Here is a 25,909-nt window from a genome sequence, read left to right on the forward strand (position 1 = left end):
CGCGGATGGCTCAGTGGTTTAGCGCCGCCTTCAGTCCAGGGCGTGATCTCGGAGACCTGGGATCAAGTCCCGCGTGGGGCTCCCTGCATGGAGCCTGCTTCTCCCTCTGCCTGTGTCTCTGCCCCTCTCTCTCTCTTTCTCTCTCTCTCTCTGTCTCTATGAATAAATAAATAAAATCTTAAAAAAAAAAAGTCATACTGCTAAGGATAGATAATAGGTTTTTATTTCATTCATCAATAGAATTGCAATGCCTTGAATGACAATATTGCAAATATTTTCCATGCAGGCACTGGAACCATCTGTTTTGTAAGGCAGAGGTGTCTCTGAAACCATGGACAAGACAAGAACTTTCCTGGATGTTAAAGAGTACCCCGATACTGAGGTACAGAAAAACCGAGTACTGACTCTGGAAGAATGGCAAGAAAAGTGGGTGAGCCGCAGAATTGGATTCCATCAAGAGCAAGGACATAAGTAAGAAATGTTTGGTATATGACAGAGAAATGCTCTATTGGCAACTGACTTTGGAAATAGAAGTAGTAATATTGGTACACATTATTTGATTTTACAAGGCACATTTTTATTTTTCGCATTTCACCGTCTCTGAAATAGAATACATCTCTGGCATGTCAAAGGTTAATGGGCAACCGTATCTCTTCTCAGAATGTATAAATAACCGCGTGACAATTGCAGGCATCTGAGATTTATGAAATACATCTTTTTTTAAGCCCCTGTAGCCTCTGGGTATTGGTCATACATATTTATATGTACAGCAGATGCTCACAGTAACGTGTATATCTCTTTGTACTGAAAAGTGGTGGGGTTCTGACTTTGCTTTCGGACAGTGTGTGTTCAAGTGTAAAGTGTCATCTGTGTGGTGGAAGGAAAGAAGCTGAAAAAAGTTAATACTTGAGCCAGGATGTTGAGCAATGTGTTAGTAGTAGTAGGCTTGAAAACAGCAGTGATATATCTGGGCCAGTGCTAAGTAAAGTGGTCATTCTTGTTCTAGGCAGCTACCCTGACTTCCCAGGGGATGATACAATCATTATTATTATTATCATTATTATTGCATTTGCATACTGAGTGGTAGTTGGAGCATCTTCCCAGAGTCTTTGTATGGGTTATCTTTATCATGCGGTGACCTTAGAAGAACCACGTCTCTACAGAAGGAATTAACTACAGAATTAGACTTCCCAGAGCTTTAGAGTCTGAGACTGAGTACATGTTTAGAGAACTTCCCATAAAACAAATGTTGAAAAATTCAGTGAGTCCAGAGGCTCCCCATCTCTCTCTCTCTCTTTCTTTCTTTCTTTCTTTTTTTTTTTTTTTTTTAATTTTTATTTATTTATGATAGTCACACACAGAGAGAGAGGCAGAGACACAGGCAGAGGGAGAAGTAGGCTCCATGCACCGGGAGCCCGACGTGGGATTCGATCCCGGGTCACCAGGATCGCGCCCTGGGCCAAAGGCAGGCGCCAAACCGCTGCGCCACCCAGGGATCCCTCTTTCTTTCTTTTCTTTCTTTCTTTCTTTCTTTCTTTCTTTCTTTCTTTCTTTCTTTTTCTTTCTTTCTCTCTCTCTCTCTCTTTCACACACACATACATATTCAGGGAATTAAAGAATTTTCAAAGCACAAAGAAAAAATAACTTTTAATTACTAATGAGGAAAACCCTAGGGTTAAATTGATTACCTACTCACTAGCTATGTGACTAAATGAGTTATTTCACCTTTCTTCTTTCATATATAAACTGGAGAGAATAATAATTCCTGTTTTTTACTCTCTCAAGTTGTAGGGTATATTCAGGGAGCTAATGCATGAAGAGTCCTTAGCCTCATACGAGGGTAGTCCTTTCCTCTGTGCATTGGGCTAATGAAAACATATATTTTTTCTTCCCCAGGTTATTAAAAAAGCATTTGGATACTTTCCTTAAAGGCGAGAATGGACTGAGAGTATTTTTTCCTCTCTGTGGAAAAGCAGTTGAGATGAAATGGTAAGAGCAGATAAGCATTCACACACTTTCTTATCTTAATGACAAATACACTGGGTGAATATTTAATCTAATGTAGGTTTAAAAATTCCATTCTCAGGAAATGCACAGGGATTCTTTATTTGAAGTAGAACAAGACTGATGGGTTCATAGAGATAATATCCTTAAACAGTAAGACACAGCACGAAGCGCTGGTGTGGTCTAGTCTTTCTGTATCGAGTTTCTAAGGAAAAAAAGCTATAGTTAGGAACCAATTTTGGGGTCTCAGGATACAGAGGACTAGGTGTCCCTCTTATGTCTGCGATCTCTTTGTGCAGTTTCATTTGTGGGGGTGGTTTAGGAATATGGCTGAGTTAATTTTAGATATTTTTAATAGAAGTGGACAGAAAAATTTTAAATGAATTGCAACTCTTTGGCAAGACCATATATAGCCCACCGTTCAGCCCAGCTGTCCCATCCCGCTACGAGCACATTGGTGATTATTTTCAAGAATCCTTCTTTTGAAACCAGTGATGAGGATTTCTTGTGAGTAATTCTCTGTGAAGAGAAGTCACTTGAATTAGCAAGCTGCAATTGCTAGAGATTACCCTAAAGTCACAAACCTGGCAATCATTTTCTGTAGAGAACTCAGTCGCAATGATACTACACAGACACTATTGTACATACCATTAGTTCATAAGCTTGATTGTTGAGAATTTTGGTCCTTAGGCAAAACATTTTAAAGTATTTATTAAAAAAAAAAAAAAAAAGATTAGTAAATGAAACTCATAGTGACTTGGAAATGCTCTGTTTCCTATATAAATATAGGCGGTGGACCCAGAGAACACGAATGTGTTCGGAGCTGGTTTTTGGGTACAGACTCTTGCATACAGACCAGACCGCCCCCTTGCTCAACTTGTAGCTGAGTATTTGGGACATGGCTGCTATGGCATCGGACTCTAGTGTGGCCATGAAACTGAGAATGCTTAAACTGTATTACGAGACTTACCCCTAACCAACTCACTGAACCAGAAGAGTCGCTTTGGAAGCTACTTGCAAGAAAAACATTAACTCTACAAACAGACTGTCTTATAGCCGTATCGTTAAGTGTTAACAATCTAGCACTGGCAGAGAGTTTGAGACAAGATTAGGAAGTAGAAGGAGAAAACAGACAATTACATGTGATTGTCGACTAGGTCTAAAGTCATTTGTAATAAAAATACCAGAACTAAGCTATTTCAATTGCCGGTAAGTGCTTATATTAGAGGATTTTTCATCTATGTATCTAATTTATGTATTGAGGTCAGTCCAGATATCACATGTGAATAGATGACTATGCGGCGAGGCCCAAAAGCACTAAAATAAAATGTTTAACACATTTCCTTAGGTGTTTTTTTTTTTTTTTTTTTAAGAACATCATCCATCATAACCCAGCCTGTGCCAGTCTGTAATAGGCTCTGCTTTAATTTCAAAGTGTAAATAAAAATCCTCACAGCCAGCTTGGATAACTTTGTGTGGAGAATAAAAAAAATATTTCCTGGAGGCACCTGGTTGGCTTAGTTGGAAGAGTATGCAGCTCTCGATCTCAGGGTCATGAGTTCAAGCCCCACATTGGGTGTAGAGCCTACTTAATTAAAAAAAAAAATTCAGGGGTGCCTGAGTGGCTCAGTCAGTTAAGCGTCTGCCTTTGATCCCAAGTCCTGGGATCGAGCCCCACGTTGGACTCCCTGCTCAGTAAGGAGTCTGCTTCTTTCTCTCCCTCTGACTGGCCTCCCTGCTCATTCTCTCTCTCACTCTCTCTCATAAATAAATCTTTTTTAAAAAATTCAAATTATTTAATAAATAAATAACAGGGCAGCCCAGGTGGCTCAGTGATTTAGGACCTGCCTTCAGCCTAGGGTGTGATCCTGGGGCCCCGGGATCAAGTCCCACGTCAGGCTCCCTGTATGGAGCCAGCTTCTCCCTCTGCCTGTGTCTCTGCCTCTGTGTGTGTGTGTGTATTTCATGAATAAATAAATAAATAAAATATTAAATAAATAAATAAATGAATGTCTCTGCCCCTCTCTGTGTGTGTGTATTTCATGAATAAATAAATTAAAATCTTAAATAAATAAATAGCAAAATAAAACATTAAATATATTCCCTGTAGGTTAACTTATAAATTCAGGAGGAAATATGAAAGACAAGTTATTGATAGTGTTTATTTTAGATCCATAAACAGTTCATGCTCGGACCTCATTGCAAGTAGTAGTCTCCTGTGGGCAAGGGGTACAATCAGTTCTGCTACCCCTCTTGTTTTGATAATGCAATTTCACTCTGACTCCATTGGTAAATCAGGGAACAATTTGAACGTGATGTGAATTTCACATTCACTTCTGTATAATTTCGTGTGTAAGAATGTGAGGTAAGAGTAGAAAACCACACACAGCTGAGTGCAGCCGTGTGTAAAGGGACAGGAGGCACCTCAGTTGACTTATGTGCTGTGAGCCACTCCCATCCGCAGCTGGTGTTAGAACTTTCCAGTCATCTCCCCTCAACGCACAATAACTCACAAGCTGCAGCCCTTCCAAACGCTCTGTACTATTTATATATATATATTTTTTTGTAAACTTTTAATGTGTGTTATATACTCTGTGACCATTTCTGTTAGGTTCCTGTCTCTCTCTTTTTTTTTTTTTAAGATTTTATTTACTTATTCATGAGAGACAGAGAAAAGCAGAGAGCCACCCAGGTGTCCCATCTCTCTCTCTGTTTTTTTTAAAGATTTTATTCTTCAAAGTCATCCGGGGCAGCCCGGGTGGCTCAGCGGTTGAACACCGCCTTCAGCCCAGGGCCTGATCCTGGAGACCCAGGATCGAGTCCCATGTCGGGCTGTCTGTATGGAGCCTGCTTCTCTCTCTGCCTCTCTCTCTCTGTCTCTCTGTCGCTCATGAATAAATAAATAAAATCTTTAAAAATAAATAAATAAATAAAAATAAAGTCATCTCTACACCCAACATGGGGCTTGAGCTCACAACCCATGGAGATCAAGAGTCACATGTTCTACCTACTGAGCCAGCCAGGGGCCCCCTGTCTTTTTAATGTGCCACTGATGATGTTTTCTTTTCTTTTTTTTTTTAAGATTTTACTTATGTATTTTAGATACAAGAACGAGTAAGAAAGAGAATGAGCAGGGGTAGCAGCAGGGAGAGGGAGAGGAGGAAGCAGGCTCCCCACTGAGCAGAGAGCCCAACACACAGCTCTGTCCCAGGACCCCAGGAACATGACTTGAGCCAAAGGCTCAACCACTGAGCCACCAGGAGTTCCCCAAGTTTTTTTTTCTTATGCATTATTTATTCAGTTTATTTCTAAATTTTAACTGTGTTTTTGAGAAAATCCTGGTTCACAGAGATGTTATGGCAAATGTGTAATAGCTTTTTTAAAAAAAAAACATAAAACTTAAGGTATTCTTGACATATAACAATGTGTTAGTTTTAGGTATATATAATAATGATTTGATATTTGTATTTATTACAAAATGATGCCCATGGTAAGTTTAGTTAACATCCATTATCCTACGTAGTTTCAGAATTTTTTTTTCTTGTGATGAGGACTTTTAACATCTACTGCCTGAGCAACTTACAGACATTACTAACTATAGTCACCATGCTGTGCATTACATCCCCATGGCTTATTTATTTCAAAACTGGGAATTTTGACCATCTTTGCTTGTTTTGACCACCCTCCACCCCTACCTCTGGCAACCACTAATCTGTTCTCTGGATTTATGAGCTCGTTTTTTTTTTCTTTTTCTTTTTTAGATTCCACATACAAGTGAGACTATACAGTATTTGTCTCTCTGTGTTTAACCTACTTCATTTAGCATAATGCCCTAAAGGTCCATTCATGTTGTCACAAGTGGCAAGATTTCATTCTTTTTTATGGCTGAGTAATATTCCACTGTGATAAAGTTTGTTAATGTTCTGTGGCAACCCCCATTTTCCCCATAAGCCTTTCAATTTCTATTGTAAGATATTGCATAGCACAGTGATTTTTTTTTTTAGGGATGCGTATGTTGCATTATAGCAGAACTGACTGTATGTGTTTATTTGACAAAAATCAATACTGTACCACTAACACTGTTTCCTCTGAATCCAAGATTCCCAAGACTATGGATCCTGTAATTTAAAAACTTGTCAGGAAAACACTAGTTATTTGTTTATGGCAATTAGGTAAATTTCTGGGTAGTGTTTATTGTAAGTAAATGGAAATTGTAAGATTATAGAAATGGACACTAATGTTCTGGAGCCCTGTGCTCTAGCACCGTGGCCACTAGCCACATGTGCAGATTTCATTTTAAACTAAATCACACTTAAGGGCACCTGGGTGGCTCAATCAGTTGAGCCTCTGACTCTGGATTTCGGCTTAAATTGCTGAGCCACTCAGGGATCCCCCCAGCAGAGGAAGTTTTAATGGACAGAGCTGATTTAGAGAAATTGAAAAGCATCTCTAATCCACAGGGTGCTTTTAAATTAGAAACTCATCTAATCAAATCCATTTGTAGTAGATCAACATTTTAAAGTATAGTTTTCCAAATTTTTAATTTTTTCATATGGTCATATGGATCAGTTTTTCAGAATTCCATGTACTATTAAGTTTCAGAACATAAAGATCCACTTCCATACAAGTTCTATGAAACCCTGTGACCCCAAATTCATAAAAATCCCTTATAATTAAGGGAAATGTATGTTTGTTAGAGGTATGTCCTTTGATTTAGTATTTGGAATAAAAATTTAAGTGTAAATATGTGATTTCATGCAGGTTTGCAGACCGAGGACACAGTGTAGTAGGTGTGGAAATCAGTGAACTTGGGATACGGGAGTTTTTTGCAGAGCAGAATCTTTCTTACACAGAAGAACCCATTGTGGAAATTCCTGGAGGCAAAATATTCAAGGTTTGTTTTGTTTTTGGTAAATAATTGTTCCCCTACCCCCATAGGAAAAGTCATTCTTAGGGTGCATAAGTTACAACTGTTATGTGACTTCACTTTCTCACACAGACTCACCTGGTGGTTATACAGTCTAAGGAGCGAGGGCTTAAAAAGATAGGTGATAGGTAGGGGTACCTGGGTCTCAGGGTTAAGCATCTGCCTTTGGCTCAGGGTGTGATCCCAGGACCCTGGGATCAAGTTCCCCATCCGGCTCCCTGCAGGGAGCCTGCTTCTCCCTCTGCCTAAGTCTCTGCCTCTCTCTGTGTGTCTCATGAATAAATAAATAAAATCTTTAAAGAAAAAAAAAAGATAGGTGGTAGCTAGATATGCACAAATATATACAACAGCTGATGGCAAAGCCTATCTATACTCATGGTTTTGCTTTGGGTTTGTTTGTTTGATTGATTGATTTATAAACAGGCATTTCTGAGAATGTCTTGGGCCATACCCCGTGTAAGACCTTGAAGAGATAGAAACACGGTCCCTGCCCTAATGAATATCTTAGCTTAGAAGAAAAGAAAAACACAGAGAAAGCCATTTGTCCCTTGTGGAGCTAAGCGTAATGACACAGGGCATGAAGGGAACAGAGAGGAGAGCTCCCCTCACCCAGCCTCGGAATGCCTACTGATGCATGGTGACAGGTAGGATTGGCTTGGGGAGTGTCTTTCTTCTCTGGTTCATCTTGAGTTTGAAGGGGGAAAGGTGATGACAATTAAGGAGGCTGGCAGTCACTGACACATCATCAAGGCAGAGGCTGTGGCTTGGCTTCCCAGGCTGGCTACGGCTGGGTCCAGGCTCTCTAGTCCTGTGTGGTCTGGCCATTGTCTGTTGGTACAGTCAGTCTCTCATGAGGTGCCCAGTTTTCTAAATATTGAAACTAATTGCAGGTCAGTAGGAGGCTTAAGAGTACTTTATTTTACAGCTTCCTCCCACTCTGTTCTCAAATCATCCCATGAGCTTACTCAGTCCAAAGAGGCTAGTCCCAGAGCAGTGGTTCTCAGCCTCAGGGGCACATTTGCAAAGGCCTGTGGATCTTTCAAAATTCCCAATCCGAGGGCTCACCCCAGGCCAGTTAAATCAGAATCCTCAGGGGTGTGGGGCCCAGCGTCACTACTGTGGAAAGCTTACCTGAGTACTTCTCTGAGCATCCATCCTATATTCCTCTACCTCACCCACAAGACTGCCTGAGCAGTGTTCGTGCAATGCCTCACAAAGTGCACATTTACCCCGTCTATTCTACAGGATGCCTTCCTGGTCCAACACACAAGGTCAAGTTGATGTAACTCGCTGTTAAGGAACATCATCCCTACTTCATCTCCGAGCCTCCCACAAACCATCATAGGGTCAACCTCAGCCTCAACAGACTAAATTTCATAGAACACATCTAACTTTTTTTGCCAGCTTGGGGTGTGGGAGGGAGGAAATAGGTCACTTCCAGTTTGCTAGCAACTCACCCAGTTTTCCTGATAGCTTAAAATTCACTTACACTTATAGCTGGGACGTGTCATGCATGTGTCCTGGGAACTGGGGGCAGGCAGGGACTTGCTTGTCTGCCAGCAAGATCCCCCAAGTTGAGACTTGCTGCCCGTCCTCCCTGCCATCACACCCACCCCTTGGGTTCACCCCCACGGTGCTTCCAGACTGATCTTTGGAGACCCTTCCTCTATTTGTAAACCTCCATTGGGGCCTCACTTCAGAATACTATCTAACAGTTGCATACCTGACCTCTCCTTTCTTGGCCTTCACCCTCACCCCCACCCTCCAGGCTTCTCACATCCCTTGGATCTAGTGGAATCCATGTCCCTTTACTCCCCCCTGGGCTGCACCCCCAGCTCAGCCCCCTGTAATGTTAGCAGATGCAGGGGCACCTGGGTGACTCAGTGGTTGAGCATCGGCCTTCGGCTCAGGGTGTGATCCTGGGGTCCTGGGATCAAGTCCTGCATCGAGTCCTGCATCGAGTTCCCTGCATGGAGCCTGCTTCTCCCTCTCCCTATGTCTCTCTGCCTCTCTCTGTGTGTCTCTCATGAGTAAATACATAAAATCTTTTTTTTTTTTTAATTTTTATTTATTTATGATAGTCACAGAGAGAGAGAGAGAGGCAGAGACACAGGCAGAGGGAGAAGCAGGCTCCATGCACCAGGAGCCTGACGTGGGATTCGATCCCGGGTCTCCAGGATCGTGCCCTGGGCCAAAGGCAGGCGCTAAACCGCTGTGCCACCCAGGGATCCCCATAAAATCTTTTAAAAAAAAATATGAGCAGATGCATCCAGATACCCTTTCAGAGGCTGCCTCTTGTTGGGCTTTGCCTGTTGCCCTCAGGCAGTTCCCAGCTCTGTCTTCTGAGTCCCCATGTTCTCTGGCACACAGGCCATCCCGTCCTAACTTCCTAACTCTGCCTCTGCACCCACGCCTCTCTGCTCTACCAGGCTTTCCTCGCTATGGTCAGAGGCTGTGTTGGATTCACACCCACTCTCTGGAACCCAGGATAGTCCTGCCCACGAGGGGCTCAGGCAATAAATTCCCATTAGCCGATGAATGAAAGAGAAAAAGCCAGGAGTGCACACAACTGCACTTTGCAGGAATGTCTTCCAAGATATCTGACCTTCCTCCATCAGCCTGCCTGGTAGTTGATTGACCTGTTTATTTATCTTTAACAGTGTCAAAATATCAGGGCTCTGCTAAAACAAACATTGCTAAAACAGAACAAGTTCTGGAGATAATAGCTAACTAATCTCCAGGGTTAACCTCACTGTGATTTTTCTTCTTGAGTTGATCCCAGAGAACCCCATACAGGTCTAAAAAAACCAACCAACCAAACCAAACCAAACCAAATCAAACCAAAAAACAGAGTGCCATTAAAAAAAATTATTTTAGAAAAATAAAAAATAAATAAAAAAATTATTTGTAGTGGTGGTTCCATCAATTAGGCATCTGCCTTCAGCTCAGGTCATGATCCTGGGGTGCTGGGATTGAGCCGTGCATCGGGCTCCCTGCTCCACCGGGAGTCTGCTTCTCCCTCTCCCTCTGCTGCTCCCCCCTGTTTATGCTCTGTCTCTCTGCCAAATAAATAAGTAAAATCTTTAAAATATATTTGTAGTATTTTCAGTTAAAATTATTTGCGGTTCCATTGCATTCTTCATGTTGAGTTACACATTCCCTCTCTACCACCTTTGCTGTGCTTTGCTGCTCGTATCTTTCTGTAACCATCCATGTCACTCCTATTTAAATAGCATCCCCCCCCCCCTTGACTTTCATTACAGAGCTCTTCAGGGAACATTTCGCTGTACTGTTGCAGCCTTTTTGATCTTCCCAGGTAGGACCAAATTCCACCTCTGCCCTTTGAATAACCTGAGTGCTTGCCAGGCAGTACTTCTGATTATCCCTCTCCACTCCCAATTGCATGGAGTTGAATCTCTTCTGCAGTTCTTTTTACTACAGCCCACCTGTCTGCACACTTGATAGCTTTCGTGTCCTTGGATAACTTCCAGAATACGGAAAGCATTGTCATGCCTCTAGGCAGGTAGGGAAAAGGAAGGAAGAGTAAGACCATGTCTTCACTTCACAACTGACCTGTAATGGAAAGAAATTTCAAAGTGCAGAAGTGATACCTTAAGTGATACCTTATCCCCTGGAAGTCCCTGATACTTCTGGGGGCTGGGAGCAGGTTGTCACAAATTGTCCTTTAGCTCTCCTCTATGCTCCCCCGTCAGAGCAGAAGGGGGAAGCCACTGCCACCAGTTCCTAAAACTAGAAGGAGCTCCTCATGTCCACATCTGCATGTCCCTGCTGACTCCAGAAAAACAGACAGAGATCCCAGTTTCTTGACAGCTAGTGAATACCAGCCTGAGCCACCGGAAATGCCGTCCTTCTTGATCAAGACTCGATTTTTGTTACCTAAGATATTGTACTTTTGTTTCTTTCTCTTCCTGATAGAGCAAATATCGGCAAATTTGACCGGATCTGGGATAGAGGAGCATTAGTTGCTATTAACCCAGGTGATCGCGAACGGTTAGTAATTTCGTTTCTTTAATTACATTGGGTTTTCCTTTTTGGCCTTCTTAATTTAATATGCTGTACTTTTTGAGAGCTCCAGAAAATCAGTTAGACTTTTACTGGTTTGAAATAGTTCACGTATCTGGAATTAGAAGATCTAAATTCGGTACCATCTTTGTGTGAAAAAGGATAGGATTGGGCAGCCCGGGTGGCTCAGCGGTTTGGTGCCACCTTCAGCCCAGGGCCTGATCTTGGAGACCTGGGATCGAGTCTCACGTCAGGCTCACTGCATGGAGCCTGCTTCTCCCTCTGCCTGTGTCTATGCCTCTCTCTGTCTCTCTATCCCATAAATAAATAAATAAAAATCTTAAAAGAAAGAAAGAAAGAAAAAAAAGGATAGGATTTGGCCATGGCCATGGGAATCTGGTACAAGGCTTGTTGTTCCATCACTTCTAAGCTGTGCTGCCTCGATCAAAGTATTCAACTTGTCCAGGTGTCAGCTGACTCCTCTGCAAGATGGTAGCATGTCCACTGATATCACCCCCACTGCCTCCACTAACCCAGAAACCGTTCTGGGCAATTGCCATGTGCCAAGTATTGCTTAACATACTCTGTATACCTCTGCTCCACCAAACAACCCTGTGGGGCATATTGCTACCATTATTCCCATTTTATAGATGAGGAAGTTACAGTAAAAAAAAAAAAAAAGAAAAGAAAAGAAAATTAAAATATGAGAAAGCATACAGAGTAAAACATGGCCACTCCTATGTACATTCCATTCCAAATACCGCCCACCTACTTATTTGGAGATAGCATATAAATATTAAATTATTTCATAGTATGGGGCAGACTCTTCACATATATCCAAAGTCCTGCATGCCCATCAGTGAAATAAAATTTTTTTAACTATTTTTTTTAAGATTTTTTTAATTTAGTCATGAGAGACATACAGAGAGAGGCAGAGACACAGGCAGAGGGAGAAGCAGGCTCCATGCAGGGAGTCCGATGTGGGACTCGATCCTGGAACCTCAGGATCATGCCCTGAGCCAAAGGCAGATGCTCAAAGGCTGAGCCACCCAGGCATCACGAAATAAAATTTTTTATTTCTTAAAAACTGTTTCATGAATACAGCTTATTGACACACCCAATCTTCTTTAAGTAGACCATGCCACATTTTCTTTCTGGAACCTTCCCCTTCCTCACCTGCCTGGAAGTGGCCATTCTCTAAGGGCCCATCCATAGCATTTGCTGTGCCCGCCTGTCTCTTACCCTTGCTGCTTTACTGAGCACTTCAGTTCTATCACTTTCATTCAGACACCCAATAAATGCATACTAAGTTCCCACCAAGTTCTAAATAGATACTGTGCCATATATTGGGGAAATAACAGAACACATCGTGCCTGGCATCTGCCCTTATCATTGTTACATTTCCAGCCCTATTTTTGCCCTCAGATGTCCACATCACATTTTGGTGTTTGCTGTGTATTTCTTGTGTGATATCAGTGTCCTTTAGCAACTCAACATGTTATGTGGAGCCTCTCTGCTTCCATAATACACCACATATGTATACTAAATCCACTTCTGCTAGATGTCTGCCTTTTTGGGTGTTTCCCACTCCCTAAGGATGTTCATCCTCCTCTTTGGGGTTAGTCCTCACAGGGGCTTTGATCTGTGTGGTTCAAATCCACGAGGCAGTGGGGAGCAAGCTGCAAGTCACAGCTCACTATGAGGGCAGACCATGCGTGTTGTATCATTCCCCAGCTGCTGGCAAAGTGTGTATCTAGCACACAGTAGGAGCTTAGTACATACGTGTCAAATAAACGAATGAGAGCAAACTAGACCCACAGCAAAGGAAATCCACTGTTTGCTACCAGCCACCCACCACCTCCTCTGTCCTGGGTATAAAGGTCACCTAAGTGGCCTCTGGACTGTTACTTCATGGTTAACAATGAGTAGTGAAACCCCATCTAGAAGGCTTGTTTCAGGAATCCAGTTCTAGGTTGGCCACTCTATGGTCCTCCCTGGTTTCCCCACTCTCTTTCCTCCCAGCCTGGCCACGTGTGTGTATGCACGTGCACACACGTATGTCTGTGCGTGTGCGAACCTGTACGTGTGTGTGATCACAGCCCCAAGCACACCTGAGAACATGTTGGCCTTTGTTACCAGAAAAACAACTTACCTGAGGCCAATAGAAAAATACACTTCTTTATCTTCGTCTTGGTACTTAGCATGTTTGAACTTTATTTCATTCCTGTCATTAATACCGGGCAGCTTTTCTGTTTTGATTGCACGTGCACAAGTCCTGAGGTGTTTGATGCTGGGCCCCTCAGGTGTGTCATCTAACATAAATCAGTGGGGCAAACCTCTCGTTTTTCTGAATTTTTTCAAAGTGGTTGAGAAAGTCCACATTCCAAAGGGAATGAAGTGTGTCAGTCCTAGGAAACCCTGCCAAACCAGTCTGACTGATCACTTTCAAGGGGATGGCAAATTACTTCTTCCTTCTTCTTTAAGAAAAAAATCTTATTTATTTATTTTGAGAGAGTGTGAGTGGGGGGAAGGGGCAGAGGGAGAGAGACCCTTAAGCATGAACCTCTACCTCCCACTAAGCAGGGAGACCCAACTGGGGCTCAACCTCATGACCCTGAGATCAAGACCTGAGCGGAAATCAAGAGTCATTCTCTTTAACAGACTGAGCCACCCAAGTGTCCCGCTTCTTCCTTCTTCTTAAGACCAACAATCAGTAAGCTAAGTAAAGGTTTTTTGTTCAAAAGTTTCCTTTGATCCAACACTTTCTCTTGCAAGGACATGTGACCCACTCAAGCCAGTCCTAGCTGGGGGAGTCTGCTAAAAAGAATAACAAGGGGCACCTGGGTGACTCACTTGGTTAAGTATCTGCCTTCAGATCAGGTCATGATCCCGGAGTCCTGGGATCGGGCCCCACATCAGGCAGGGAGCCTGCTTCTCCGTCTGCCACTGCTCCTGCTCCCCCTACTTGTGTGCTCAATCTCTCTCTGTCAAATAAATAATAAACAAACAATAACAAAACTAACCCGGGTGTTTACGTCATACCAGGCCATGTTCTAAGCACTTCACGTGTATAAACTCATTGAATACACACCACAACCTGTGAGTTGGTTACTAGTCTCATCCCCATTTTACAGATGAGGAAACTGAGGCCCACAGAGGTTGAGAATGTGTCAAGCTTATGTAGCCACTACGTGGAGGAGCTAGGCTTCAAACTCTGGTATCTGGCAAAGTCCACACTCCTAATCCCCATGCTAATCCCCTCCCCAGTTTCTCACAGAGCCCTGGACAGAGATCCCAGTACACCCAAGCCTAGTAGAAACTGTGTGCCTAGAGCCAAGGCACCTCCCTCAGAGCTGGGGAGTCTGTCTCTGTCTGCCTGTCCCTCACGGCATCTCTACCTCCTTGTGCCCGTCTCCTCTGTCCTCCTACTCTGTTAGGCTTCCTCTGCTTCCTCTACTTCTGCTCCCGTGTGTCTGACTTCTCACAATCCCCAGTGCCAACAAGCACACACCACAGAAGCTCCAGCGGCAATACAGTGATGACAGCTAACGAGCACCTCCTTTTTGGGTCTCTCGATTCAGTTTCCCAGCACAGTCATCTGATTGGCCCAAGCCAGCATTCTGCATGGGGCCCAGCTCCCACTCCTGGTCCCTCTGCTGATGGGCCCCATCCCAGTCAGTGCCTGCCTCCCATTCTAAACCAATCAGACACAGCTGGGAAATGACATCACATGCACCCCGGGACCTCTACTAAAAAGGACTGTGCCAGTAGCACTCGTGGTTTATGTTGTACCCTGCAGAGCTTGATTTCATGCTCCCTTGAATTTTTGCCTGTTAGTCTTGTCCCCCTCCAACTCAACAGAGGAAAGGAATTGTGTTTCGTACTTCCTACATATGCCCCAGGAGAGGACCCAGTTGCCCAGGATATTGTTAAACTGCAGCATCCAAGCCCAACAGCAAACCTACCGAATCACGCTCTGGGGATGGAGTTTAAGCATCTTTTTTTTTTCAGCAGGTGCTCAGGTGACTGATAACCCAGCCTGGTCTGGGAAGCACTGCTCCAGAGCTGGCACTGCTTTGTGGGAAGTGTGTGTTCCAAGTGGATAGACCTTGGAGCACCACATCAGGCTGGAAGGAGCCTCTCCTCAGCTTAACGTGACATCTTCTGGTCTGATGAGCTCTGGAAGCACACACCCTTTTGATTCCTGTCTTAATATTTCCCAGTTTGCCAGATGACATAATTTGCAGACTGTTTCTGGCATTTAGAATGCAAATCGACTTCAGCTGGTCCTTCAGAATTAAACTCAGTAATGGAGATGAGTGAACTTGGTTTCCCTCCCTTGTTCTCATCCCCTGCAGGCTTTGCCTTTGTAGAGAAATGTAACACTTTACTATGTTGTGTTCTTTTTAGCTATGCAGATATAATGCTGTCCCTAACAAGAAAAGGGTTTCATTACCTCTTGGCTGTTCTTTGTTACGATCCCACTAAACATGCAGGTAAAGTTTCTTTTGTTTTTCTTTTTCTAAGATGTTGCCTCATTTCGGGGATTTAATTCTGTGACACAGATAGCAGTATTTGCTCCTAATTTAGATCATAGGAAGAATACTGCTTTCTATATAGGAAGGAAAGTCTGGTTTGGGTAAATGGAAACTATAAACCTTTATTCCTCTTCCCACTGGATACACGTTTTACTTGTATGTCGTCTCATTCACCATTCACAGCTCAGACTATAGAAGAGAGGGAGAAATGGATGGCCCTCATATAAGAAAGAAATCTCATGAACTCTGGAATAGGAGGAAGAGGGACTAGTTGCCCTGTTTTGAACATAGCATATGTGCTCCATCCGTGGTGGTGGGGATGTGTTAGGAACACACCTACAAATACACAGACACACCCTCATAGGACAATAGATGAGACATGGATGTGGGAGGTGGGGGGAGTTGGAGGTACGCAGAAAAATCTCTAAACCATTATGGTTTTTTAATTTCTGAAATTTTACAATTTATTGCATCGTTTAATAATGATCTTTGTTTTGAACTTATAAAAGTGATGTTTTCTTCTGGGCTCCTTTTGATGTGCTTGAACATTGCAAGCTTAATCTTTGCCACAACTGAGCTTTTATTTTCAGGAAGAGTGAAAACAAAATATAGAGGTTTTTTGTTTTTGTTTTTGTTTTTTTAATTTTTATTTATTTATGATAGTCACAGAGAGAGAGAGAGAGGCGCAGAGACACAGGCAGAGGGAGAAGCAGGCTCCATGCACCGGGAGCCCGATGTGGGATTCGATCCCGGGTCTCCAGGATCGCGCCCTGGGCCAAAGGCAGGCACCAAACTGCTGCGCCACCCAGGGATCCCAATATAGAGGTTTTTATGGTAGAAATCCCCTTTTTGATTTTTAACAAAGATTTTTTAAAAATATGGTGTTTTATAAATATTTACATGTGCTAGTATTCTTTTCTGTTTGAGTAAATCAGGTCTTAAAAGTTCATTAAAAGATGAGACCTAGTGTCCATAATTAAGTCTGGAGCAATTGGATGGAAATTGAAATTAATGGAGACAGACTTCAGTTCTGCTAATCTGATATAAATTCCATTCCTGAACAGGAAGCTTAAGGCAGGGCTTGTAGGCAGAAAATACAACAGGCTCTGCCTGGGGTTGGAACTCAGAATACCTCTTGAAAGGAGCAGAAGCTAAATTTCCTTTAAAGTGAATGGCCTGTGCAGAGTGGGAGGGATATATAGAGTGTGAGCGAGTGCAAGAGTCATGGGAAATCAGTACTCCAAAAAATGAAGGAAATGCCAAGGAATTTGTTAATGAATTTCATGCTGATTTTAAAATTCCCCCCAATAAATAAATAAATAAATAAATAAATAAATAAATAAATAAATAAATAAAATTCCCAAGTCCCGAAAACTGGAGAGCCACATGCAAATAATGAAACTGGACCACTTTCTTACACTATACACAAAAATAAAATTCAAAATGGATAAAAGACCTAAATGTGAGACCTGAAACCATAATAAAAGTCCTAGAAGGATCCCTGGGTGGCGCAGTGGTTTGGCGCCTGCCTTTGGCCCAGGGCGTGATCCCGGAGATCCAGGATCGAATCCCACATCGGGCTCCCGGTGCATGGAGCCTGCTTCTCCCTCTGCCTGTGTCTCTGCCTCTCCCTCCCTCTCTGTGTCTCTCATGAATAAATAAAATCAAAAAAAAAAAAAAAAAGTCCTAGAAAAGAACACAAGCAGTAACTCTGACATCAACCATAGCAACTTCTTACTAAATATGTCTCCTAAGGCAGGGGAAACAAAAGCAAAAATAAACTGTTGGGACGTCATTAAGATAAAATGCTTCTTTTTTTTTTTTTTTAAGATTTTATTTACTTATTCATGAGAGACATAGGCAGAGGGAGAATCAGGCTCCTCACAGGGATCCTGATGCGAGACTCTATCCCAGAACCCCGGGATCATTCCCTGAGCCAAAAACAGATGCTCAACTGCTGAGACACCCAGGCTTCCCAAGATAAAATGCTTCTGCACAGCAAAGGAAACAATCAACAAAACTAAAAGGTGGCCTTTGGAATGGGAGAATATATTTGCAAATGACATATCTGAGAAAGAGTTAGTATCCAAAATATGTAAAGAACTTAACCAAACTTAACACCCCCCAAAAATAATCCAGTTAAAAAATGGGCAGAAGACATGCACAGACATTTTTCCAAAGACATCCAGTTGGCCAACAGACATATGAAAATATGTTCAACATTACTCATCATCAGGGAAATAGAAATTAAAACCATGATGACGGGATCCCTGGGTGGCGCAGCGGTTTGGCGCCTGCCTTTGGCCCAGGGCGTGATCCTGGAGACCCGGGATCAAATCCCACGTAGGGCTCTCCCGGTGCATGGAGCCTGCTTCTCCCTCTGCCTATGTCTCTCTCTCTCTCTCTCTCTCTGTGTGACTATCATAAATAAATAAAAAAAAATAAAAATAAAAAAATAAAACCATGATGAGGTATCACCTCACACCTGTCAGAATGGCTAAAATGAACAACACAGGAAACAGCAGGTGTTGGGTGAGGAGGACGTGCAGAAGAAGGGATCCTCATGCACTGTCGGTAGGAACGCAAACTGGTCCAGCCACTCTGAAAACAGCGTGGAGGTTCCTCAAAGAGTTAAAAATATAGCTATACTACGCTCCACCAATTGTACTACTAGGTATTTGCCCAAAGTATACAAAAATGCTGATTTGAAGGGCACATGCATCCCCAATGTTTATTGCAGCATTATTTACAGTAGCCAAATTATGGAAAGAACTCAATGTCCATTGACTGATAAATGGATAAGATGTGAGATACACGCACACACACACACAGGAATATTATTCAGCCATAAAAAAGTGAAATCTTGCCATTTGCAATGACGTGGATGGAGCTAGAGAATATTAAGCCAAATGAAATGAGTCCATCAGAGAAAGACAAATACCTTATGATTTCACTCATATGTATAATTTAAGAAACAAAACAGATGAATATAGGGGGCAAAAAAAAAGAGGCAAACCAGAAAACTATCTCTTAGCTACAGGGAAAAAAATGAGGGTTACTGGAGGGGAGGTGGATGGGGGGAATGGGTTAAATGGGTGTTGGAGATTAGGGAGGACGTTTGTTAGGATGAGCACTGGGTGTTGTATGTAAGTGATGAATCACTCAATTCTACACCTAAAACTAATATTACACCATATGTTAACTAACTAGAATTTAAATAAAAACTTGAAAAAGAAAAAAAATAAAAGTTAACAAGTCCCATGGCTGGCCCAGCTGTCTCACCTAAGCTAGAGATGGGCACCCACCATGGGCATCCCCTTGGTAAGCCAGCCTACTTCTTTGCTATGACATGCGCAAAAGAAGACGCAAAGGAACCTGTCACATCCTCACCAATTTGATAATTATGTTGTGTAAGGAATAACTATACCTGAGTCACTGGAAATCAGCTGAGAAGTGGGCCCTGAGAATTTCTCTTTAGGAAGAAAAAAAAAAAAGAATTAGATCTATAGACAGTATTTTTCACCATGTTTCTCTTTTACCTAGGCCCACCATTTTATGTTCCAGAGGCGGAAATTAAAAAATTATTCGGTAGGTTATTTATATTTTAAATAAAGTCAACCATTAACTGTTTTGAGTTGTTGTCAACTATTAGTGTCTAGAAGTCTATAAGATCTAAAAGTTATAAACCATTTTATTGAAGACTATTTTATCATAGAAAAGGGACTTATCTCTGTCATACGTCTTTTTAGCTAAGTGGTGTACGTGTGTTAGAGGCATATGAATTCTTCTAGAGAGATGATATGTTTAAGTCTTAGGAGTGGTAAGTGGTAATAGCAATTCACAGTTCAGATAGCTTGCCCTTAGCATCTCCCCTTTTTCATTAAAAAAAAAAGAAAAGAGGGGCATCTGGCTGGCTCAGTCAGAAGAGCATCTGAGTCTTGATCATGGGGTCAGGAGCCCCATGTTGGGTATAGAGATTATTTAAATAAATAAAACTTTTTAAAAAACAAAAAGAAAAATCTTCAGTACACACTGCCTTTAAAATCATTTGATGATGGGATCCCTAGGTGGCTCAGCGGTTTAGCGGCTGCCTTCGGCCCAGGGCGTGATCCTGGAGTCCTGGGATCAAGTCCCACATCAGGCTCCCTGCATGGAGCCTGCTTCTCCCGCTGCCTGTGTCTCTGCCTCTCTCTGTCTCTGTGTGTCTGTCATGAACAAATAAATAAAATCTTAAAAAAAATAAAAAAAATAAAATCATTTTAGAAATCTCAGTTGCATTCTATTTTTTTTTAAGATTTTATTTATTTATTTGAGAGAGAGAAAGAGCAAGTGTAAGCAATGAGAGCTGCCAGGAGGAGGAGCAGAGATAAAGCGATAAGCAGACTCCATGCTGAGCATGGAGCCTGATGTGGGGCTCAATCCCATGACCCTGAGATCAGGGCTTGAGCCAAAACCAAAAGTTGGACACAGCTGACTGAGCCACCCAGGTGCCCCTCAATTGCATTCTTCGTTTAACATTTTTACTTGTTCCTCTTTCTTTTTTTCTTTTCAGGTTCAATATGTAACATTCATTGCCTTGAGAAAGTTGATGTTTTTGAAGAGCAACATAAAAGTTGGGGAATTGACTACATTATTGAAAAGTTATATCTGTTTACAGAAAAGTGAATGAGACAAGTAAAAACAAGTAATAGCAACATGGTTTTGGGCAATGAACAGTTATGCCAAGGCATGAAAATATAGTGGATGACTCTTGGAAAATTATTCACGGATCACATTACAAATCTTTGCTCACAAATACACATAACTTTATAGAAAAGAACATATAACTAAATCAGTGAAGTAGCTACCTTTAGAAAGAGTGTGACTGGGAGGGTGAAAGAATCTTACTTACAGATTGCAAGAATTTTTTATAATCAGCCTGTGTTGTATAATTTTAAAAATTAAAAATTAAGGGGGCACCTGGCTGGCTCAGTCGGTGGAGGATACAACTTGTGATCTTGGCGTCATGAGTTTGAGCCCCACTTTGGGTATGGAGATTACGTAGAAATAAAACATTTTTAAAAATTAATTAAAATTTTAAAATCCTTTTTAAAACTAAAATTAAAAATATGTAATTTTTTTAAAAAGTAAAAGAAATGTAACACATATAAACTTAAGGAAATAGAATAGGCAGAACCACCGAGGCCATGTAACACTTTACTAGGGTTCAAGGTAAAAGACAGTGGTCCAAGAAATTGTATGACATTTTTTTAAAAAGACTTCTGACCTCTTTAAAAAATAAAAATGATCTTTCATCCTTACAGCCCAGACTCTCCCTCATTTCTTATCTGATATGCTTTCTTTCTTATCAAACGTTAACGTTACAAATTCACCAGAGTGGCTAACTTGTTGGGAACAGGATAGAATTCCACATATGTACCTCAAAGCAGTCATTCTGGGGGCACCTGGCTGGCTCAGCGGTTGAGTATCTGCCTTCAGCTCAGGGCATGATCCCAGGGTCCTGGGATCGAGTCCAGCATCAGGCTCCCTATGGGGAGCCTGCTTCTCCCTCTGCCTATGTCTCTGCCTCTGTGTCTCTCATGAATAATTAATAATCTTAAAAAAAAAAAGTCACTCTGCTGGTTTGCAGCAGAAAATCACATCCCAGGTTTGTGTATTGTGTGCCACTTCATGCCACAATGCATGAAGTGAAAATATATGTCTGAAAACCTGTGATCCCTAACCACTGGGTATTAACAGAAATTTGTTTCAATATTGGTGTTAACTCTAGGAGATAGAAGGAAGATAATCAAAGGAACTTTTAGCAATAAAAGAGACCATAAGATATCAACATAATGAAAGAATATAATACTTTCTCAGTGCAGACAAACTTGGGAAGCACAGAAAAGTCTAAATAAGAAAAAAGCGGCCAATTCCCATCACTGGAGAGGATTACTGGTTTTCTTGTTTGTCTGCTCCTGCCCAGGTGTATTTCCTACGCATGTATGTTTCTGCAAAGTTGAGACCAATGAGGAGACGGTATTGTATTGTATCTTTTCTAACTTTCTTCTCTGGTGTTTCATCAGCCCTTCTTCATGTCACTAAATACTCTTTAAAAATAAGATTTTCTAATAGCTGCGTAATGTCTACCATATGGCAGTACCAGGATTATGTCATCTTTCCCCTGTTGTTAGATTGATTCAGCAAATGTTAAGCTCTCTTGAAAGTGCTAGGAGTGAAGATCCACAGGTGAAGGCAGCTTAAATATATATATATATGGACTCCCGAGTGGCTCAGCGGTTGAGCATCTGCCTTTGGGTCAGAGCGTGATCCTGGAGACCCAGGATCCAGTCCCACATCCGGCTCCCTGCATGGAGCCTGCTTCTCCCTCTGCCTGTGTCTCTGCCTCTCTTTGTGTCTCTCATGAATAAATAAAATCTAAAGATAAAAAATGCATATATATTTTACTTATTTGAGAGTGAGAGAGTACACGAGCAGGGGGGAGGGACAGAGAGAGAAGCAGACTCCTCACCATGCAGGGAGACATGGGGCTCGCCCTGGTTGAAGGCAGTCCTGTTCCAAGGATGCACAGCCTCTAGCGGCAGGGACTGCACACCTGCTGTTACTGTACAGCGTCAGGCTGCATCAGGGGCACATGCGGGGGGGTCATCTGTGAGTGGCCCCTCCCAACACAAGTGAAGATGACATTGCTCAGGAGAGCAGGTGGGAAGAGAAGACAAAAAGATTTTTCTAATTGAGAAGCATTCCAGTCTGCAGATTCTTGTTTCCAACCATACGTCCCCGGCTCATTTTTCTGTCGGCGCTCCAGACCTCTGAGCCTGAATCAGCCTTCCCCTCTCCGCCAGAGCCTCACCCCCGAGAAGCCACACACATGAAGCAGGAGTTTCAAGATGAGATAGGTGGTCAGGGCCGGTGCTGGAAGACAAGATGTCCTAGGGTAGAGCAAAGCCAGAGACCTCACCAGCAGCCCAAGGCAGGGACCAAGGAATGGCAGGCTGGCCTGACACTCAAGCCTGACCGGCTCTGGAGAGATGTGGGTTGGCAAAGGGAGCGCGGTCTCGTTCTTTGTGGGCTCACAGGCCCATGCTAAAGCTCCTGCAGCTTTGCTCCTCTTTTATTTTTTTTTATTTTTAAAATTTTTTTTAAAATTTATTTATGATAGTCACACACACACAGAGAGAGAGGGAGAGAGACAGAGACACAGGCAGAGGGAGAAGCAGGCTCCACGCACTGGGAGCCCAACGTGGGATTCGATCCCGGGTCTCCAGGATCGCGCCCTGGGCCAAAGGCAGGCGCCAAACCGCTGCGCCACCCAGGGATCCCTTTGTTCCTCTTTTAAAAGGTTGTGTATCTCCTCCCTGATTGCGATGCTTTTTTTTTTGGTGGGTTTTTTGTTTTGTTTTGTTTTTTTGTTTTTTTGATTTTATATGTTTATTTGACAGAGAAAGTACAAGCAGGAGGAGCAGGAGAGGGAGAAGCAGGCTCCCCAGGGAGCAGGGAGCCCAATGCAGAATTTGATCCCAGGACCCCAAGATCATGACCTGAGCCGAAGGCAGATGTTTAACCAACTGAGCCACGCAGGTGCCCAAGATTCTTCTTTTCTACAGGCTTTCTCCTCTTTTCTTTCAAGTCAGTGTCAGGTACAGTCTGGGATGTAACAGCATCATTGGAATCATTCTGGGATTCCTTTGAAATTGCACATAAGTGGCCTGTCTTGCCACACTTGCAAAACCAGGAGTCTCTGTGCCTGCACTAATGCCCTGTTCAGATTCCTCAGCCTCACCTCTGCGGTAGCCACCCTGAGTTGGGTTTTGCTTCCTCTCCTCTGCTATGTGGTACTTTGCACGAAGGTCAGCCACTGACCTGTTCTGTCCAGATCTTTAGCCTCCACAACCCTCAGGGCTTGTTCTAGGTGGAAGCAGGAAGGCACAGGCACGCTGTTCCAGCACCCTTTAAGGGGGGAGTGTTGCAGAGAAGCACAGAGGAAATGCATGCAGACTCAGCCGAAAGGGAGGAAAGATTCATCATAGGAAGCACAAGATGTCTGAGCCAGACTCAGAGCACTCCTTTTATTAATCATCGTGTGTGTGTGTGTGTGTGTGTGTGTGTGTGTGTGAGGATGAGACTCGATAAAGTTTTTGAGAAACCTATCAGCACTGACTCTAGAGATAAGCACAATGCTTAGCATGGTTCCCAGATAAATGCTAGTTTTTAAACAATGCTTCCTAAAATACTAGAGAATCATGAACGAGAAGGTCTAGCATCTGGTTTGAATGCCTACCTATAAGTTGCATCCTTTTGAGGATTCATCCAACTAAAAACAAAACCTGGGCAGCCCGGGTGGCTCAGCAGTTTAGCGCCACCTTCAGCCCAGGGCGTGATCCTGGGGACCTGGGATTGAGTCCCATGTCGGGCTCCCTGCATGAAGCCTGCTTCTCCCTCTGCCCGTGTCTCTGCCTCTCTCTCTCTCTCTCTGTCTCTCATGAATAAATGAATAAAATCTTTAAAAAATAAAAATAAAAACAAAACCTTTGTTGGGCTCCTTCTGTGTATCAGGCCTGTGCTAGGTGCTGGGAATGTGGTGTTTAGCAAAAACATATGGTTGCTGCTCTCCTGGAACTTAGTTTATCTTTTCCAGAGATAAGAACAAAAGAAAGAGGAGATGAAGATAAAGAGTAATTTTGAGATTGTACAAAAAGGGAAATTGGACTCTATTTATTTGGTAAAGCAGGAAAAGGACCCGGGACAGAGGAAGCGGTTGGGTTAGATCAATCGGAATGATGGAACAGTTTGTATTCCTTTCCATGGAGAGGCAGCAAACAATGAAGAAAGTTACGTCGAAGGACGCCCAGCCAGAATATGGAGATCCTCAACTGGGAGATTCAAACACACACATTTTTAACCCAGAAGCCTTCTGTAATTGAGAAAACCTTAACTTCCCATCAAATGCCACAAACTTAGATTTCCATACTTTAAATTTAGCATTAGAACCTTGATAGTAAGTCATTGGGATGGATGGTTTGCATGTGTGCTAACGATGTTTTCCAGAACCACTGTGCTGTCTAAGCACCAAGTGGTAGAGCAATTGCTGTCAACATTCTTAAATATGTCAGATTCATTGAAGCTTTTTCTGGTTGACCTCACTGAACACCTCTGCCTCTGTGTAGTACTGCCCGTTACCCCGCAGGGGCAGCAGAGGATAAGAAGAAGCAGGTAGGATTATCAGGCATCCGGAGAGTCCCACACAGGCTGGCCAAATGTCATGGAAAGGTCACATGAAGCTTTGCCATAGTCAACAATGAGCTGGGGTCTTTGGGTCCATCTCAAAATGATGTTAGAACAGGGGATGCCTGGGTGGCTCAGTGATTGAGCGTCTGCCTTTGGCTCAGGTCATGATCCTGGGATCTTGGGATCGAGTCCTGCATCCTACAGGCACTCCACAGGAACCCTGCTTCTCCCTCTGCCTATGTCTCTGCCTCTCTCTCTCTCTATCTCTCATGAATAAATACATAACACCTTAAAAAAAAAAAAAGAGAGACAAATTAGAAGAAAGTTCCAGATCTGGAAAGCATCTCAGGAAGGAAATATATCATAGCCCAGACTTTGTCTCTATCTGTACTGTTCATACAGAAGCCACCAGCCACATGTGGAAACTGAGCACTTGACATGGGGTTAGTCTGAATTAGGATGTGCTATTGAGTGTAAAATACACACTGGATTTTACTTGGTACGAAAAAATGGCTGTAAAATTTCATTATAATTTCACTGTAATTTTTATAGTGATTGCATTTGGAGGTTAAATAAAACATGCATTAAATTAATTTCACTAGTTTCTTTTTACTTTTTAAAATGTGGTTCCTAGAAATTTTTTTATTACATATATGGCTTTCATATTTCTTTTTTTTTTTTTTTTTTTTTTTTTGTGAGAGAGAGCGAGCACAAATGGGAATGAGCAGAGGGGGAGAATCTTTAGGTGGCTGCATGCCTAGCAGGGAGCCCGACTGGTGACTCAATTTCATGATTTCATGACCCTGGGATCATGACCTAAACCAAAATCAAGAGTGGGATACAACCGACTGAGCCACCCGATGCTCCTCTCATGTTTCTATTAGACAACACCAGTTCTAAAAATACTCTTTTTGGTGTCCTGAATGAATTTTTCCCTTTTTTTTTTTTGTTTGTTTTTTTGTTTTTGCTTTTTTTTTTTTTTTTTTTTAGTACACTCCCCCCTCAACATGGGACTCTGAGATCAACAGTTACATGCTCTACAGAGTGAGCCAGCCAGGCTTCCTCGGATTTTTTTTTTTTAAGTAGGTTCCACTCCCAGCATGAAGCCCAACTTGGGGCTTCAACTCATGACCCTGAGCTCAAGACCTGAGCTGAGATCAAGAATCAGATGCTTAGAGGCATCTGGGTG

At 42.6% G+C, this 25,909-nt stretch overlaps 1 protein-coding gene across 9 annotated transcripts in view; it reads left to right on the forward strand.

The window, feature by feature from the left end:
* The window catches only part of TPMT (thiopurine S-methyltransferase), a 28,884-nt gene extending 3,860 nt beyond the window's left edge, over positions 1 to 25,024 (forward strand). For 3 of the 9 annotated variants that reach the window (XM_077886408.1, XM_077886409.1, XM_077886407.1), the window contains 8 exons: positions 287 to 471; positions 1,897 to 1,989; positions 6,766 to 6,898; positions 10,195 to 10,247; positions 10,868 to 10,942; positions 15,365 to 15,450; positions 19,036 to 19,080; positions 20,045 to 20,794. In XM_077886408.1, coding sequence (XP_077742534.1) covers positions 332 to 471; positions 1,897 to 1,989; positions 6,766 to 6,898; positions 10,195 to 10,247; positions 10,868 to 10,942; positions 15,365 to 15,450; positions 19,036 to 19,080; positions 20,045 to 20,157 — 738 coding nt within the window. In that variant the 5' untranslated portion in view covers positions 287 to 331 and the 3' untranslated portion in view covers positions 20,158 to 20,794. Of the gene's footprint in view, positions 1 to 286; positions 472 to 1,896; positions 1,990 to 6,765; positions 6,899 to 10,194; positions 10,248 to 10,867; positions 10,943 to 13,537; positions 14,951 to 15,364; positions 15,451 to 19,035; positions 19,081 to 20,044; positions 20,795 to 21,351; positions 24,021 to 24,130 lie in introns of those variants that run through there. The other 6 variants (XR_013373904.1, XM_077886412.1, XM_077886413.1 and 3 more) reach the window with 6 other exon arrangements.
* The last annotated feature ends 885 nt before the right edge of the window (positions 25,025 to 25,909 follow it).

This window comes from Canis aureus, chromosome 37, assembly GCF_053574225.1.
Source record: "Canis aureus isolate CA01 chromosome 37, VMU_Caureus_v.1.0, whole genome shotgun sequence".
NCBI lineage: Eukaryota > Metazoa > Chordata > Mammalia > Carnivora > Canidae > Canis > Canis aureus.